The sequence below is a fragment of the Sander lucioperca genome, chromosome 2 (genome assembly GCF_008315115.2).
Source record: "Sander lucioperca isolate FBNREF2018 chromosome 2, SLUC_FBN_1.2, whole genome shotgun sequence".
In the NCBI taxonomy this organism is placed as follows: Eukaryota; Metazoa; Chordata; class Actinopteri; order Perciformes; family Percidae; genus Sander; species Sander lucioperca.
Genome location: NC_050174.1, coordinates 23,229,440 through 23,247,004, shown reverse-complemented (window position 1 = coordinate 23,247,004; position 17,565 = coordinate 23,229,440). Strand labels below are relative to the sequence as shown.

General features: G+C 41.6%; 1 protein-coding gene across 1 annotated transcript; it reads left to right on the top strand.

The window, feature by feature from the left end:
• The first annotated feature begins 6,314 nt into the window (after positions 1-6,314).
• LOC116045071 (coiled-coil domain-containing protein 200) lies at positions 6,315-15,965 on the top strand. Its single transcript, XM_031292592.2, has 5 exons — positions 6,315-6,439; positions 9,141-9,233; positions 12,431-12,497; positions 13,635-13,714; positions 15,789-15,965. The coding sequence occupies exons 2-5, from the start codon at positions 9,159-9,161 to the stop codon at positions 15,813-15,815; spliced, it is 249 nt and encodes an 82-aa protein (XP_031148452.1). The 5' UTR covers positions 6,315-6,439; positions 9,141-9,158; the 3' UTR covers positions 15,816-15,965.
• The last annotated feature ends 1,600 nt before the right edge of the window (positions 15,966-17,565 follow it).

The following is a 17,565-nucleotide window of genomic DNA, read 5'->3' as shown; positions in this document are numbered from 1 at the left end:
AACCCCCACTGCTGACGTAACAGCAGCAGGCTGGACCACGGTGGGCGGGGCGGAGAGAGAGGACTGGGGCAATGGAAGACACATCCCTAGTCTGTAGTATTACAGTAGGCTACTTTCCCTGTGACTGTGGGTTCATAGCTATGTTTATGCTGCGGTGGAAGAAGTAAGCCTATTCATACCTTTTGAGGAAAACTAACAATGCCATAATAAAAAAAAATACTCAATTACAAGTAAGTTAAGAGTAGCCTATCAAATTAAAAAGGAAGACATTTAAACTTTTTTACATACTGTTTATATGCTACAATGACACTAGCCAATAACACTAGCAATATAACACTAGCCAAGTGAATTGTACCAATTTACTTGGCTATAGTGTTGCTTTAAAGGAACACGGCGACTTATTGGGACTTTAGCTTATTCACCGTATCCCCCAGAGTTAGACATGTCGATACATACATACCCTTCTCATCTCTGTGCGTGTTGTAACTCTGTCTGACGCCCCCAGCGCTAGCTAAGCCTAGCACAGATCCTGGAGGTAACCGGTTCCAACTAGCCTACTACTCCGAATAAGTGACAAAATAACGCCAACATGTTCCTATACATGTTGTGTACAAATCACAAGGTCATATGAGACACAGCTGTCTTCTAACCGTAAACAAACTGGGAACTATATTCAGAAAGGCGAAGCACTGCTACTTGGGCGGAGTGATTTGCTAGCAGCACCTGAAGCCCTGTGGTGAGGAGCAGAGAGTTTGCCTGGAGTTCGCTCAGAGTTGGAGTAATAGAGTCAACAATTAGTTAGTAAAAGCATAGTGACCTTGTTATTTGTACACGCTGTGACTATACAAATCACAACATGTAAACAGGAACCTGTTGGCGTTATTTTGTCACTTATTGGGAGCAGTAGGCTAGTTGGAACCGGTTACCTCCAGGATCTGTGCTAGGCTTAGCTAGCGCTGAGGGCGTCAGACAGAGTTACAACACGCACAGAGATGAGAAGGGTATGTATGGACTTATCTAACTCTGGGGGATACGGTGAATAAGCTAAAGTCCCAATAAGTCGCCGTGTTCCTTTAAGATATTGAGGAGAGAGTGTTTCAGTTTTTCTGTTAATTAATGATGCTGAAGAGGGCCTTACTTTAAAAAAAAAAGGTGAAACCAAATGTTCAGCCCTTCTCCCCTTGCCAAGCCGGAGTGAAACTGAAACTTCCAGGTTTTTGTTCTGTTGTGAGAAAATCTCATTCAAAATCCCAGTGATGTTTGTAATAATGCAATTTTGGAATATGTCCTCACCCATCATTATGACGACAATAAAGAAAGATTTTAATATTCAATATTTGAGTTTTGACCGGCCTTTAATGAGCACAATTTCCCAGAAGCCCTAGACCTTCAGGCTGCATGTCACAGCTTTACAGAAGAGTGATTTCATAAAACATTCATGGTTGAGGGGCTGTGGCGAGTTCAGACACGTCTTAAAAGGTAACTACAGTTTTTTTCAACCAGGACCCTATGTTCCTATGTTTTTGTGTCTAAGTGACTGATGGGAACAACAATCTTTGACATTGGTCCAGTATTAAGAGAGATCGCTGCAGTCGGCAGCTGCGAAACAAGCTACAATGTAAGTTAATAGGGCAGTTGTCCATCTTGCATCTCCGTTCACAAAAGTGCTCGGTTAGCCACTGACAGGCTCTAAGTGTCTGACAGCATTATGGAAAGAATTTCTAAGGCGGTCAACCTTACTGTTAAGGAGTAAGATCCTTTTTTTAAACATAAAAACATCCGCTAAATTGCGTTTGCTAAAGCCACCAGACTCCATGTAAATAAACAGTGATTTGAGCATCGTAAAACACACTTCATTCAAAGTCGACAGAAACAAAATAAAACTATGAAAAGCCGTTTTGGGTCGTCTTTCCACTTTTCCAACCATCACAACTCTAGTTTTGTTTGAAATAAACACATAGTTTACCGATATACATGTGAAAATATTCTGGCTCTATACACGCTAAAAGTATAGTTTTTTCAAATGGAGTCTGGTGGATTTAGCACTAGTGACCTCAGAGCTGTTTCTGGTTAAACAGAAAGTTCTCAAAGAGGTATTAAAAAGGTCTCTCTCTGTAGGGATCATTTCCATAATGTTGTCAGACACTTAGAATATTAATCTGAGTCTGTCAGCGGCAAAATGAGCACTTTTAGTGGACCAAATTGACGATGCACATTTATCCCATAGAGTTACATTGCAGCCCGGTCTGTGGCTGCCGGTTACAGTGTTCACACTTAATACTGGACCAATTTCAAAGATTGTTGTTCCTCTCAGTCACTTACATACAAACACATAGGAAAATAGGGTCCAGGTTGAAAAAAAGTTACCCTTTAATAGCAGACAAAGAGGACAAAAGGCTGTACAAGTTAATAAAAGATAACTTTAGAAGAGAGTGTTGGGGAATTGTATGGATATGGACAAAACCCATTTTCGATGATGTAAGTACCTGTGCTGCTCGCAAAGTACTCTTTATTACAGTAAAATCCCAAAGATTGAAACTTGTAATAGCAACTGCTGTACAGTACAGATCGCAGCTAGTGGAACAGAGGCTAGCCCGGACGTGATGTCATGACTCTATACATTTTGTACAGTCCCTAAGAAGCAGTGGTGGAATGTAACTAAGTACATTTACTCAAGTACTGTACTTAAGTAGCCTACAAATGTTGAGGAACTTGTACTTTACTTGAGTTTTTTCTTTTCATGCCACTTTCTACTTCTACTCCGCTACATTTCAGAGAGAAATATTGTACTTTTTACTCCACTACATTCATCTGACAGCTTTAGTTACTAGTTACTTTACACATTAAGATTTCTGCACACAAAACACATGTAGTTTATAAAATCTGATGTTTTATTATAAATGAAACTAGCCAACAATGTAACAGCCTACAAGTCCAGCTGAAATGATTAGACCATTAAACACACAACTGTTTGGATCCTTTACACTTTCTAAAATGGGAGGCGAGTTCTTCACTTTTAATACTTTAAGTGCATTTTCCTGATGATACTTACACACTTTTACTAACGTTTTCAATGCAGGACTTTAATTTGCAACAGAGTATTTTTACAGTGTGGTATTAGTACTTTTACTGAAGTAAAGGACCTGAATACTTCTTCCTCCGCTGCTAAGAAGAAACTGCATCAACAGCAGCTGTACAACAAGCAAAAATGAATAATTATGCAAGCAACATTGCCTTTTCACCTCAGAGCCAGACGTGTCCAAATGAAAGGCGCTACAATGGCCACTGAAAGAGTTGTATCTAGTGCCGACAGGTCATTATGGGTCAGAATGAGCCATCTATGACATAATGGGTCCGCTGATTTGCATGATAATGGTCTATGTTCTTTCCTGATACTCAACACTCATTATGATAACGACGTGGGTTTGTGTGTGTGTGTGTGTGTGTGTGTGTGCTGAACAATTGACCTATTGACTGACTGACTGGAGCCAGGCTGACTGACTGCTTGTTGAGCACGGTGAAATCTGACATGCATAGAAGTGTTTTGGGAGGACACCAACAAATATTCACAACAGACACAATTGTATTGAATCATTTTGGTGGTGCAGTGTGATCCTGCTGCACTCAGACCAGTAGCAGCCACAATGTTCATGATTTTAATGGGATGTCGCTGCTGTCAGATCATTTGTAGATTCTGATGTAAAATTGATTATATCAGCAACATGGAAGATCAGATGCTGGTGTGTGTGTGTGTGTGTGTCATCTAATGGGGAGGGGGGGTGTGCAGATTGGAAAAACTGTGTAGTCACTTCAGCAAGCATCACAAGCCTAATCTCAACTTTCTCTCTCTCTCTCTCTCTCTCTCTCTCTCGGTTCAGCACCACAAGGATGGGTTTTGTGTCTCAATAAATTTGGAGCACTGCAATTGAAATAAACGAATGCTTTTCGAGTATCGAAAGCGGGCATCAAATGCTCGGTCAGATTCTGTAGTTATTCTTGGTTTTGATACATTTCTTTCTTTAAATCCTAATTTAGCTAATATCTTATTAAGGCAAATGTCTTTACAGCTGCTTTATGTCACACCACAACTAAACACTTATTTACACACGTATTTTTAAAATAGATGTATGGTTTTGTAGAAAAAAAACATCATTGTATTTCTCCAAGTAAGGTAGTATAACATATTGTTTCGGTATTGTTACTGTAACTTTGGTATTTTGGCACCAGTATCAAACAATTATTACAGTAATGTGCCTTAGTGGCCTATGCTGTATTACGCTGACCAGTGGTGGAAGAGGTTTTTGTCACTGAGTTGTGAGTTTTGGGATTATTTAGTTCAAAATGTTGCTGTTTATTTTAGCTGCTGTAGTAGTGATGTTGAAGATATGGAGCTGTATCTGTAAGGCAGGGGTCTTCAATGTTTTTTAAGCCAAGGACCCCTGAACTGAAAGAGAGACGGAGCAGGGACCCCCTACTACATATATTGTTTAAAATGAAGTTGCATATTAAACTGGGCCTACAATAACATGTAGGGCGTCCTAAAGCCTTTATACAGTGCATGAGAGACTCGGGCATTGTTGACTTGCATGGGATCTAGCGATGGGCAAACATGAGGATGGACTTTGTGGAACCTGCAAACAGCAACTAACTGTTCAACATGTACTTTTTGACTGTTTTCAATACAAAAATGAAAGAGAACAGTTGTTCACTGCGCCACACAATGTCACATGGGAATACACTTACTAAATCCCCCTGAGCATCAATTTGAGATAGTGGAAGCAGTCATGGATTTTATTTTTGCAACAGGGCTACTCCACTGACATTGATCATACATTTGAATGTATATGTATATAGTATAGTACAGTATATGTAATAAACTGTCCTGTGAGAGGCAGCAATTTGCCGCAAGGCTTCTAGTCTGCCGGAAAGCCAGAAGAAGAAGCCCACCCCTCCCCCCACTGCATTGACTCTGAGGACCCCCTAGTGGTTCCGGACCTCCTGTTGAAGATCGCTGCTGTAAAATCAGGAGGTTTATAATCCCAAATTACACAAAAATAGAGAGCTGCTGTAGAATCATTACCCAGCACTAGTTAAGCATTTACATTCAGGTTAGAGCCAGGAGTTGTTAAATTGTTTCAGAATAACGCTCCAGACACTCTTCTGTTGGTCACCCAGACTGAAGCCATCTTCTCTCACTATTGTCTTAAGTCTTAGTTTGGAAAGTAGATCATCCTGAATTAACAACCTTTGTAGGTCAAATGAGAGGGGCCTCTTCTTCCTTATCCAGAAGTGGTGAATTAGCTAAACTGATCCCAGCTCCGTCAGCCACACTGGCACCCATTCCTCATGGCACAGGGTGGCAGCGCCCTCTGCTGTCCGCAGGAGGAATGGCAGCCCTGATGGACCATCAAACCGGACCAAGATCACTGTAAAGGGAAAACGCGTGGTGTGACCTGTAATATTTACACATATCTCCACTTTATGTATGTGTTTTGAAAGATTCAAACCAGAAGCTGAGGAGCAGGGAAGAGTATGTGCAGTATGTTTTTGATTGAATTTTTTTGCTTTTTGATATTTTGATAATTTCTTTGCCTGATGAATAGTTAAATCATACATTATGATATACTGTTTAAAATTGCTAATATTTATCAGTATTCCCTAAAAATTGAATACACATTTTTGTTTTCATAAAATATGACTGTGTTTTCTGTAACATAACCTGTTTCTGCCAGACTGCAAGGTCAGTCAGGCAGACGTGTTCTTCATCCTTTGTTTCTGCTTTCTTCTCTTTTGTCTCTCTTCAGTCCTTCCACATTTTTGCATCATTATTCATGTGTTCTAGTATATTAGGAAGTAAATACACACACATGCGCATGCACACACACACACACACACACACACACACACACACACACAGGGTGCGTTTCACTGTCTTTGTGGGGACCCGTCGTTGACATAATGCATTCCCTAGCCCCTTACCCTAACCTTAACCATCACAACTAAATGCCTAACCTTAACCTTAACCCTCACCCTAACCATAACCTAATTCTAACCCTAATCCTACAACCAAGTCTTAACACCCAAACAGCCCTTTAAAGTTGTTGGGTCCAGCATTTAGGCCCCACAAAGCTTTCGGGACCCCACAAGTATACTGGACTCCTGGTTTTGAGACCCCACAAATATAGTTAAACAAGAACACACACACACACACACACACACACACACACACACACACACACACACGCTGCAGGAGGTGGCAAACAATGATTTATCCACCCTACCTTTCTGCTTCTCTCTTACCAAAGGAGAGCATTATGTTGCCTGGAAACTCCACTTAACAAGGTCAGAGATAGGACAGAGGTAAAGAGAGCCTGACACCTCAGCCTCTACCAGTCCTCCATTGACAATACAGCTGCTTTCTCTCCAGGACACGGGTCAGGTCAGTAAACATTTCTCAGACATCACTGTGCTGAACTGTATTGCCTGCTGTCACATGAAATTATAACGTTTACATTTTGGCCTTTTTATAGAATCACTTTTAAATGCATGTGCCCCATTCTGTATCTGGTTTATATTTAATGTACACTACCGGTCAAAAGTTTGGGGTCACTTAGAAATGTCCATTCCACTTCATTCCAGACAGAATACCAGCTGAGATCAGTTGCATTGTTTTTTAATCAGGGCAGCAGTTTTCAGATTACATTATGTGTTTACATAATTGCAGAAGGGTTCTCGACTGTTGCTGATCTTTAATGCAATATCTACATTGCCCATTATCAGCAACCATTCATCCAATGTTCCAAAGGCACATTCTGTTCTGATATCATTTTAAAAGGCTAAATGAGAAAACATTGGAGAACCCTTTTGCAATTATGTAAGCACATAATGTAATCTGAAAACTGCTGCCCTGATTAAAAAAACAAACAATGCAACTGATCTCAAGTGGTATTCTGTCTGGAATGGAGTGGAATGGACATTTCTAAGTGACCCCAAACTTTTGACCGGTAGTGTAAGTCCATGCACGCTGGGCATATTTAAATGCATGACACCGTGATAAAATGTAATAACCATCTTATTAACAAAATGGTCAAACTAGCGATTAGCTGTGATAGGATAGTCAGTGTGTTGCACTGCGAGCCGGTAATACAGGAAGAGATCAGTAATCAGAGGAGCTGATGGCAGTGGTTGGGCGTTAAAGTGTATCAGGTTACTCTGATGTCAGATCAAAAACTCTACATACAATGCAGTTAGACAGAGAGGAAACAGGTGTACCTCTGAACATGATCGTGGTATCAGAACAAAATATCGTATTGTATAATATATATATATATATATATATATTGCTTAAGCTACCTGCTAACTTTTGACACCTGAAAAGTTGAAGTTTAAGCATACCTGTTGCTGTTTTATCAGCTGATTTACAGTAGATTCATTGTGAAGATTGATACCACTCTCGTGTCTGTCTGTTCGACATAAGGTCGCAGCAAACAGCCGCCAGTTAGCATAGACATAAAAAACATAATGGTTAAAATCAGTGGTAAGTACAGTTACTCCAGTAATGTACTTAAGTCCAAATGTTGAGGTACTTGTACTTTACTTGAGTCTTTTCTTTTCATGCCACTTTCTACTTCTACTCCGCTACATTTCAGAGAGAAATATTGTACTTTTTACTCCACTACATTCATCTGTTACAGCTTTAGTTACTAGTTACTTTACACATTAAGATTTCTGCACACAAAACACATATAGTTTATAAAATCTGATGTTTTATTAATAAATAAATGAAACTAGCCAGCAATATAACGGCCTACAAGTCCAGCTGAAATGATTAGACCATTAAACACACAACTGTTTGGATCCTTTACACTTTCTACAATGGGAGGAGAATTCTTCACTTTTAATACTTTAACTACATTTTTCTGATGATACTTACACGCATTTTCAATACAGGACTATTTACTGTAACAGAGTATTTTTACAGTATGGTGTTAGTAATTTTACTGAAGTAAAAGATCTGAACACTTCCACCGCTGGTTAAAATCGATACAGCCCCAAACACTACATTTCACATGACGCAACTCAATAGCATCTTCCGCAAGACCTTCCCTGGGAAATACTTGACTTGATTACAACTATTTTCACAAGCTGAGTAGGACTCCACATGAAGGGTGAACAGATCTTCTCATCCCTACCACCTACACTTAATATAGTCAATATTTTATATTACCAATGCGGACCGCATGACTACATCTGTGTGAAAGGTGTTATTACCAACAGCTCCGTGGAGCTCTACCAGGCAGCATTTAGCAGGTAGAGAGCCAGATATTTTATGTGCTAATGCTATGCTAATGTTGCTCTGTGTCTGCTGGAAAAGTAAATAGGCAACTGTTTGCTATCACATTAGCCTTATCAACTGAAAAGGTGATAAGTCAATGTTGTGTTTACACCTGGTCTCCACTGCCCCCAAATGACCACACAATCTGTTATTGCAGGTTTAAATATTCCATTAACACTTAACATTTGTCTTGCCGTTGTGTTTTATATAGCCTATTGTATATATTATTATCAATGTAACCTAGTCTATATCGACAACGTTTCATTTAAGGGATTGTTCAGGTGCTGCTGGAAATTCCGCCGGATGTCCCTCATTTCGGCCGGATGTCCGTCCCCTTTCTCTTTCTTTGTGTTGGTGTTCTCAACTCCGGTGGATTTCTGAGGACTATGGTTAACTGCTCCTGAGATCTCTGCAGGGTAAATCCAGACAGCTAGCTAGACTATCTGTCCAATCTGAGTTTTCCGTTGCACGACTAAAACTACTTTTGAACGTACATATGTTCCACCAAAAGTTCCTACCTGAGGCTATTTTGCAGAGGCACTGTCATTGTGTCCGGGGCTTAGCGCCGCCCAAGACGATTGTGATTGGTTTAAACAAATGCCAATAAACCAGAGCACGTTTTTCTCCCATCCTGGAATTCTGCGTGGACTAACCAGACCCTCCTCCGCAGCGCCGTGGAGGATGGTCTGGCAATGTGAGATTAATTTGACCTAATGCATGAGCAAACCACAGTTTTTGTTCCCTACAAAATGAACAAAGTCAGATCATTCCATAGTGAACATTGAGCTGTGACTGTCTCCTGTAGCTGCTGCTGTGCATCAGGATGTCGGCCATGCACTGGGAGGCCAGGCGCCGTCAGAGTGCTCTGGACCGCAGGATGGCCAGAGACAAACAGCAGGTAAATAGTGTTGTAATTAGCTATTAACAACTATAACGCAACATTCAGAACATTAATGTAGAAACTAACAAATACGTGCTTTGTAAAGATATAGTGGAGTAATGGCGTCCTGAGCAGAGAATGAAGTCACGCTCCCTCTGTGTGTGTTGTAATCCGAGCTTCTCTATTCTTTGGTTTGGTAGCTGGGCCGGGCGTGCATGTTAGTGCCAGACCCCCAGGAAGTACACCGGGCTTTGAAGCAAATTGGACATAACAGCCAAATGGTGGAATTGCAACGCAATGATGTTCCTGACGTAACAGTTAAAAACGGAACTTCTACGGTGGATGTTCTTAAGACATTTCTTCCAAAACTAGTCATATAGACGGTTCTGCTGATGGTGATCCAGCAGCAGTCTGTCTACTTTATTATTGAACAACAGCAGGGCTGATTGGAAACTGAGAAGGGACATTTGACACCCCAGCGTGGGGTCAAACTCGTTTCCTGTGTGAATCTGACAGCTTGTATCCGGTTGTTGATTTCCAGGATGTGTTCAGAATCGAAAATAAAATGGATGTCTATGGTTTAGACACAACATATGTTTGTTTTTCCAGTTGGATTTAATGGTTACCTTTTTTCTGAGTTAAGAAACAATAAATAAGTCGAGACTTATTTCAACATAAGACACCCCTCAGGTCAAATGCACAAATGCACAGCTCTGATATCCTGAGTGGAATGTTGCTCTGATAGGGTTCTTTAGGGTGGGAAGATATCTGAAGGATCAAAAAGACTTTTTGAAAACAATAATACTTTCAAACAAAAATAATTTCATTTGAAAATAATTATTTAAAAAACCGCAAGGTAGGCTGTTGTTTTGGACCCCTTTTTAATAAAATAATTTCCCTCCTAATGGGCCTTCTGGGGTAGTCTGGTCCTACCAGACTCTGGTACATTTCATTTGTACAGAGAGTCTGGCCACTGTCCACTGACAAGTGTTAACTTCCTTGAAGGCAGGTACTCTGTTGAAGTTTAAAACTATTGGATCTGCCCAGAGCCACTCTGGATCTGCCATAACCAATCGCTAACGTTTGGTCGTGACGTATGTCACAACAAGAGGGGAGACTGACAACTATCGGCTTATATTTAGCATTAGCAACGCTAGCGTTAGCCTTAGCCAACTCCTTCACCACTAATGGAGCGAACTGGAAAATCAAACTGTTCCCGAACCCACGTGGGGTTGGGCAGGTGTATGGGCGGGACTTTATAAAGCGGCTCCAGCGCCCGATCACTACTGCGCAGACTCTGGCTCCAAAATTACAAGATGGCAGCTCCCATATCCGAGATATTTTGGCTTCACTTTTGCACAGTGGAAGAAAGTGGAGTTGCGTCCTTTATCTTTTTTTTGTCTGTGGGACAGGCCCAGATCCGGCTTCGCTCCCACCTTCGACCTGCAGTCGGAGTTCCGGCAGGAGGCTGAGAGCTCCATACCCGACAGCCACGGCTTCTTATTTACGCAAAGCACTTTGTGATTTTTTTCTGTTATAAGTGCTCTATAAATAAATGTTACTTACTTACTTACTACTTACCTTCAGCCAGTCCCCGGGGATATTGTGTCTCTAGATTTGTGCCAGCCACATCAGTTTCAGCAGCGTCCCCGGACAGACAAATGGAAAAAAATAGCCGATGCGTCCTGAGCCGCATTCTAGACAGCGTAACACAAACTCAGTGCTTCACTTTACATTAACTGCGTCGGGCTTAGGTTGGGTTCGGAATCGGATATTAAAACAGAATGCATGTCACATTCAGGTGTGGCCCGAGCCGCCAGTTCACTCTGCCGTCACTCCCATCATGCTCCGGTTCCAACTGGCTCCTCCCACAGAACGTCATCCTCACTGCCAGGTGGCTCGCTATTTGGTGCCATCTGCTGTTGTGAATGTACAGTATGTTGACGTTCAAAAGTCTAGACTAGTTTTATATTCTGGCCAATACGGTATTAAACAGAAAAAAAATCCTTTTGAGGTTACTGTTTGAGAGATTGTGTGCCATTTTGCACTAGATAAAACTTATGAGTTGGCGTTTAAAGGTCCCATGACATGCTGCTTTTTGGATGCTTTTATATAGACCTTAGTGGTCCCCTAATACTGTATCTGAAGTCTCTTTTATATAGGTCTTAGTGGTCCCCTAATACTGTATCTGAAGTCTCTTTTATATAGACCTTAGTGGTCCCCTAATACTGTATCTGAAGTCTCTTTTATATAGGTCTTAGTGGTCCCCTAATACTGTATCTGAAGTCTCTTTTATATAGACCTTAGTGGTCCCCTAATACTGTACCTGAAGTGTCTTTCCTGAAATTCAGCCTTGGTGCAGAATTACAGCCACTAGAGCCAGTCCCACAATGAGCTTTCCTTAGGATGTGCCATTTCTGTGTCTGTAGCTTTAAATGCTATTGAGGAGAAGAGAGGGGGTGCAAGGTGGAGGGTGGGGGTGTGGCTTTGACCAACTGCCATTTTGCTTGTTTTCAAGCCATGATGTCTCTCTCTTTCTCACGGGCAGGCCAAATTCTCTGGGCGGGCAAAGCAGAGAAAGGGGAGGTAACCTTTCTCCTTATGATGTCATAAGGAGGAGATTCCAGATTGGCCCATCTGAGCTTTCATTTTTTTAAAGGCAGAGCAGGATACCCAGGGTTTGGTTTACACCTATAGCCATTTCTAGCCACTAGGGGACCATAGGCAGGCTGGGGGAATGCATATTAATGTTAAAAAACCTCATAAAGTGAAATTTTCATGCCATGGGACCTTTAAAATATGTGTTCTGTTTTGTGGAGATTGTGACCGGTTAGCTTCTGATGTGATAATAACATAACAAGAAAAAGTTATAAAACAGGTAGCTAAAATCAAAGCACAACTTGCACGCTGTTATTGGCTGGGGGTTACACACCCACCAGGGGCCCAAAGGCTCTTTGCTGACGCCCAGAAACGTCCCGCACACAGCGAAATGTTAAGAAGAGAGAGACTCCAGGCAGAAGGCAGGGTCTCTGCAGATACAAATACCACCATACACTTCTAGTGGTTCATAATAAGTGATGATTGAGAGGGATTTCTTTTGTATTAGTCTACACATTGTTTTTTAGTAAAATACGGCACATATTTTACCTTTAACTGTGTTCTTTTCCGCTGCTTTCGCTGTATTTGGAGTGTTTAGTTTACCCTCTCCTTTACAGCTGTTGCAGAAGAGTTCTGAGACCAGCTGCAATGCAACCGGATCAACCACAACACAAGAACAAACAGGTATCATTATTCTTAACATGGATATATTTAGAACTAGCAGTATCACAATTCTCCAAATCCACGATTCAAATTGACTTTCGATTTAAACTTTTTTTTTCAGCACTGACTGCTATGCCATAGACTAAGGAGTCTTGATTCGTAAAGATCAACAGATCATTGGTTTTATGCCCTAACTAATTTCATTTCTATTTTCTAATTCTTATTTCAAAAGATAGACTACATGGGATATAACCGCCACATTTTTGGTGATGTAGGGTAAATCCTGACAGCTAGCTAGACTATCTGTCCAATCAGAGTTTTCTGTTGCACGACTAAAACAACTTTTGAATGTACACACGTTCCACCAAAACAAGTTCCTTCCAGAGGCTGTTTTGCAGAGGCACCGTGGCTCCATCCGGCGCTTAGCACCGCCCAAGACGATTGTGATTGGTTTAAAGAAATGCCAATAAACCAGAGCATGTTGTTCTCCTATCCCGGAATGCTGTGTGGACTAGCCAGACCTTCCTTCGCAGCGCTGTGGAGGAAGGTCTGGCTATGCGAGACTATATATGCCCAGTTAAACCGATCTTTGGGGGAAACGCTCCAAATGAGCCAGGTGTGAAAACACCCTGAGTCCAATATTCTCTCTCATTTTAGCTCTGGTGTAGTCTCCACAAACTCCTGAGAACAATATCTGTCTCTTTAGATGCTAAATGCTCCACTATGTTCACCAGTTAGTTGTGCCTGTCTGCTGTTTGCTGCTGAGCTCGGCTTTAACATAATTTCTAAAGACTTGACCGCAAGTGTGTCTGATGCTAGTCTTACACAGTAAATTTCAGGTAGCTAAACTCTAATTTTAATGTGTTAATCTGTCTGCACTGGCAGGCTGCATCTTAGCTGCATCTCACAGGTGTAAATGTACGGTGGCCCTAAGGGGCCACTGCACTGCAACTTAAGAAAACACACGCAAATAAATTTAGATCACATGACACAACATTAAGAGACTTTTATCATATTGTCTTTATTTTGTTTTAATACCTGACCCTGTTCATTGATTTTATTGTTTCTGATGGCATGTTTTCTTCTGTATGTCTGTTGATTGTTTGTCAGTTGGTAAGCATGCATTCAGTTTTTCATGTGTTGTTTCCATGTTTCTAGCTGGAGACCATTGTCCCCACTGTAAGGGCAACCTGAAGAAACCTGTCCATTACAGTGCTAAGATCTCCAACAGATACTCAGTAAGTATCTGAAGGGGCGTCAGACTGGGGGGGGGGAAAGGGACTGAGTACCCAGGGCCCTCATATGAGGAGGACCCAAAACGATGCTAGAATGAATAGCTGTGGATGTGGGGAGGGGCCCATAGAAAATTCCTTTCTACAGGGCCCAGAATGTTGTGCTACGCCCCTGAGTATCTGCACTTTCACCGTCTTTTATCTTCCTCTCCATGACATCCGAGAGGATTCAGAAGCCGTGTCCAGATTGTCCGAAGATTGCCTTTCACACATGTAGCACACAACAGGAGATTGTCTGTGTCAGACGCGTTCTCACTTACTGGAAATACTCCGTTTGGTTTAGACGAGGGGTGGCGCTGCTAGCAACAGGCAGAACATGACGTGGTTTACACCGTGGTCATGTAGCTCTAAACTCCGGTGGATTTCTGAGGACTATGGTTAACTGCTCCTCAGATCTCTGCAGGGTAAATCCAGACAGCTAGCTAGACTATCTGTCCAATCTGAGTTTTCTGTTGCACGACTAAAACTACTTTTGAACGTACACGTTCCACCAAAACAAGTTCCTTCCCGAGGCTATTTTGCAGAGGCACCGTGGCTCCGTGTGGCATTTAGCCCAAAATGATTGTGATTGGTTTAAAGAAATGCCAATTAACCAGAGCACGTTTTTCACCCATCCAGGAATGCTGTGTTGACTAGCCAGACCCTCCTCTGCAGCGCTGTGGAGGAAGGTCTGGACATGCGATACTAGTAATATGATAATAAAATCTGGTCCAGGACCAGATTTCTCTGCCGATTATTAGGAGGAATTGGAGATAAAGCGTCCAGAAACTCCTGTAGTCTGACAACATGATGAGCCAGATCATACACAGATCCACTTTAGAAATCGTCATTGGTGATTGGATGAACCATCTGTCTATCACGACCGCCATTGTTGTTTTGAACAAACAGTCGCGACTCTCGCACACACCTAAACCACGCCTGTAGCTGCCAGCAGCTCCTCGCCGGACGCTGATTGGTTCTGTCAGCTGCTGATCGGACACAAACACATAGGGCTTGTTGGAGATCGACGCCCAATGCATGCTGGGTAGATTTGTGTCCGAGTTGATCCTGACCCGCTCTGACGTCATGCACACGTAGGCAACGATAACCTCACGAGATCAAGGCGGCCGCAGGTTTGAGAGCCAGGCGCCGCAGTTGCTTTCCACCGACTGGAAGACCCAGGCATACCCAGGGGCATGCTGGGAAACGCCTGGCTCTCAGCTGATCTAACAGCTGATTGGTTCAGAATCGACTCAACATGATGACGTTTTACATCAACTTTTTATTGTTTTTGAATCGTAGGGATTTTGCTATTTGTCTGATTGAAATGCTTATTCTGTACAGAACACACGTGGCTGATAGTGACATTTAGAAGTTTAGAAGACTAAATCTGTTCAGAGTACGTATCATCTACAGTCTGTTATTAACATCAGCAACAGATCGCATGTAGAGCATTTTGACAGCTACTCTGTCATAATAATAACAACTGGAGACTTGAAATATGGGTCTAACATTTTATTAAATCGGAGTCGGACCTAACAGGATGTGAGTGTTTCGGTGACTTCCTGTTCAGCCTGAAGGCGGCTGGAAACGGCTACAAAACCATCTCTGAAACTGTCCGACTTGACCGCGTCTTTATGTCACCGCCCGCTGCTGCTGCCGCCTGCTCTCGTCCACTTTACAGGCGAGGTGCAGCTCATCTCCAACGAGCCTATTACACGAAGCCTGACAAGATGGATTTTTTTCGTGATATGTGATACCGCGATTCTCGCGTGACCTTGTGACATTGCGAGAATCCAGCTGACGTGCAAGATACTCTGAGCCCGGCTTTAACGTTATGTTAGATCACCCTCAGTGTTCTAACAGACCTGATGGCATTCAGATTTGTATGTCCTTTAAAAAACAATTGGTTCTCCGATTTAATATGCCATAAATAAAAGTATTTATTTATTTGGCACCCATCTCAGGATAGAACTTGCTTGTAAAGTCAGAGCACATTTTGTGTATTTACACTAGGGAATAATGCCTGTTTATCTTACAGTCTTCACAGTACAGCCAGCAGTGGTGAGGAAGATGAGGAACATTCTCTGACAACTTCACTGGACCACGTTTGGATCTCTGAACAGCAATCTCTGCGTTTGGATTTGTCCAAACTGCATCAGTGAATCAGTGTGAGATTCTCAAATCACATCTCTACAACTATCACACACACGTCTGTGAAATTATTTTGTGCCTAGCTTCTGAAAGCAACTAACAAATAAAAAAATAAGGAATGAATGAAATACTATAGAATCAAATACAGAAGCAACAATAGAACAAATGGCTCTATATTAGGTTAATGGGATAAATGTAACTTAGAACATGTCTCTTCTCCAAGCACAACTGAGCTCACAGTCATCTGGAAAATGTAACTTGTCAATTTAGCTGTGTGGCTTTTGTTCTATTCACATTTACCAACAGTGGAGACAGTGATCGGTGTAGTTTCTAGTAAATTCTTAGTCTTGTCTGTACAAACTGACACATATTCAGCAGATATTCACAAAAAGAAGGACTGATGAACCAACAGGCCATTAAGTTCATTGATTCGCAATAGCTTGAGCACATTTTCCGAAATAATGTTCAATCAACGCGGGCAGGCTAGACATCATCAGGTAGTCAGACGCTGGCTGACACTGTGGGGTGAGGCCCTGCTCACCGAATACTGCCGAGTGAAAGAGTGGAAGTCACAAATTGGTTTAAAGATCCCAGAGCCAAGAACTGTCACAACCTTAACCTTCTCCTTACCTTCTTCCTGCCAAGGCAAAGCACCACACATGCTGACTTGAAAGATACTATTTCCCTGTATTCTTCAAACTCCTTCCCTGTCTGTAGTGTACAGTGGGTTCATCAGCGCTGTGGGTGGCAAACCAAACAACGAGCTAAAAGCTGTAGAGCTGAAAGGAACTGGAGAGTTGGTGAGAAATCATTGTTGATTTGTCACTGCCAGCAACTCCTTTCACATCACACGTCATTTCATCCATTGTTAATATTAAAGTATCGATTAGTGCAGCTTTAAAATTATTTTTTTTAGCATTTTATTGGCCAGTTAAATGCCACCTTCTGCGGTTTAAGAAATAGTTTGATTTGTATTTTTAACACGGCGACACCATACTGATACTGGGTTTTCAAGGCCGATACCGATTATTAGTAGTTAATGAAACCGATAACCGATATTTGCAACAGATATGCATTTACAGTGAAAATTTAAATCTTTTAGTCAAAATTAACATTTTGGAAATTTGTTTAAAGGCCCAGTGTGTAACGTGTTTAGTTGTTCATTATCAAAATGTCCTTTTTTCATGAATATTTACCACCACCATCAATTCCAAGTATTCCTTTTGGCTTGAAATTTTACATTTGCATTCGCATGAACTGGGGTAGACTGTTAAAGGAATTATGATTCTTTGAGTTTTGTTAATCATTTGAACATTTTTATGTATGCATCATGTTCAAAAATGCTCACACTGCTCACTGAGCTGTGATATGGAAATGTAGTCAGAGGCCCATGTCGTTTTATTAGCTCCGGTGACAGGAACTAGGCATTTCGTAGACCGGACGGAAACACCATGTATGTGGACTGAATGTGAACTGATGTATATGTCAAAGGTCACCAGTGGGGGAAAATGCTGTTTTCTTATAGGACAGAGAGGAGCGTTGCTTGAGGATTTTTGTCCAATGATAATAGAGTGTTGTAGAAAGACTATTTCCCATAGGATAGGGAGACATTTGTTTTTGGCTGTGTTCCAATCAGAAAGGATTTCTTTTGTTCTGTGACAGTA

Coding starts and splice junctions, on each gene's coding strand:
- LOC116045071 (XM_031292592.2), top strand. CDS start 9,159: ATGTCGGCCATGCACTGGGAGGCCAGGCGCCGTCAGAGTGCTCTGGAC. Junction 9,234..12,430: donor TGGCCAGAGACAAACAGCAG/GTAAATAGTGTT, acceptor TCTCCTTTACAG/CTGTTGCAGAAGAGTTCTGA. Junction 12,498..13,634: donor CACAACACAAGAACAAACAG/GTATCATTATTC, acceptor CCATGTTTCTAG/CTGGAGACCATTGTCCCCAC.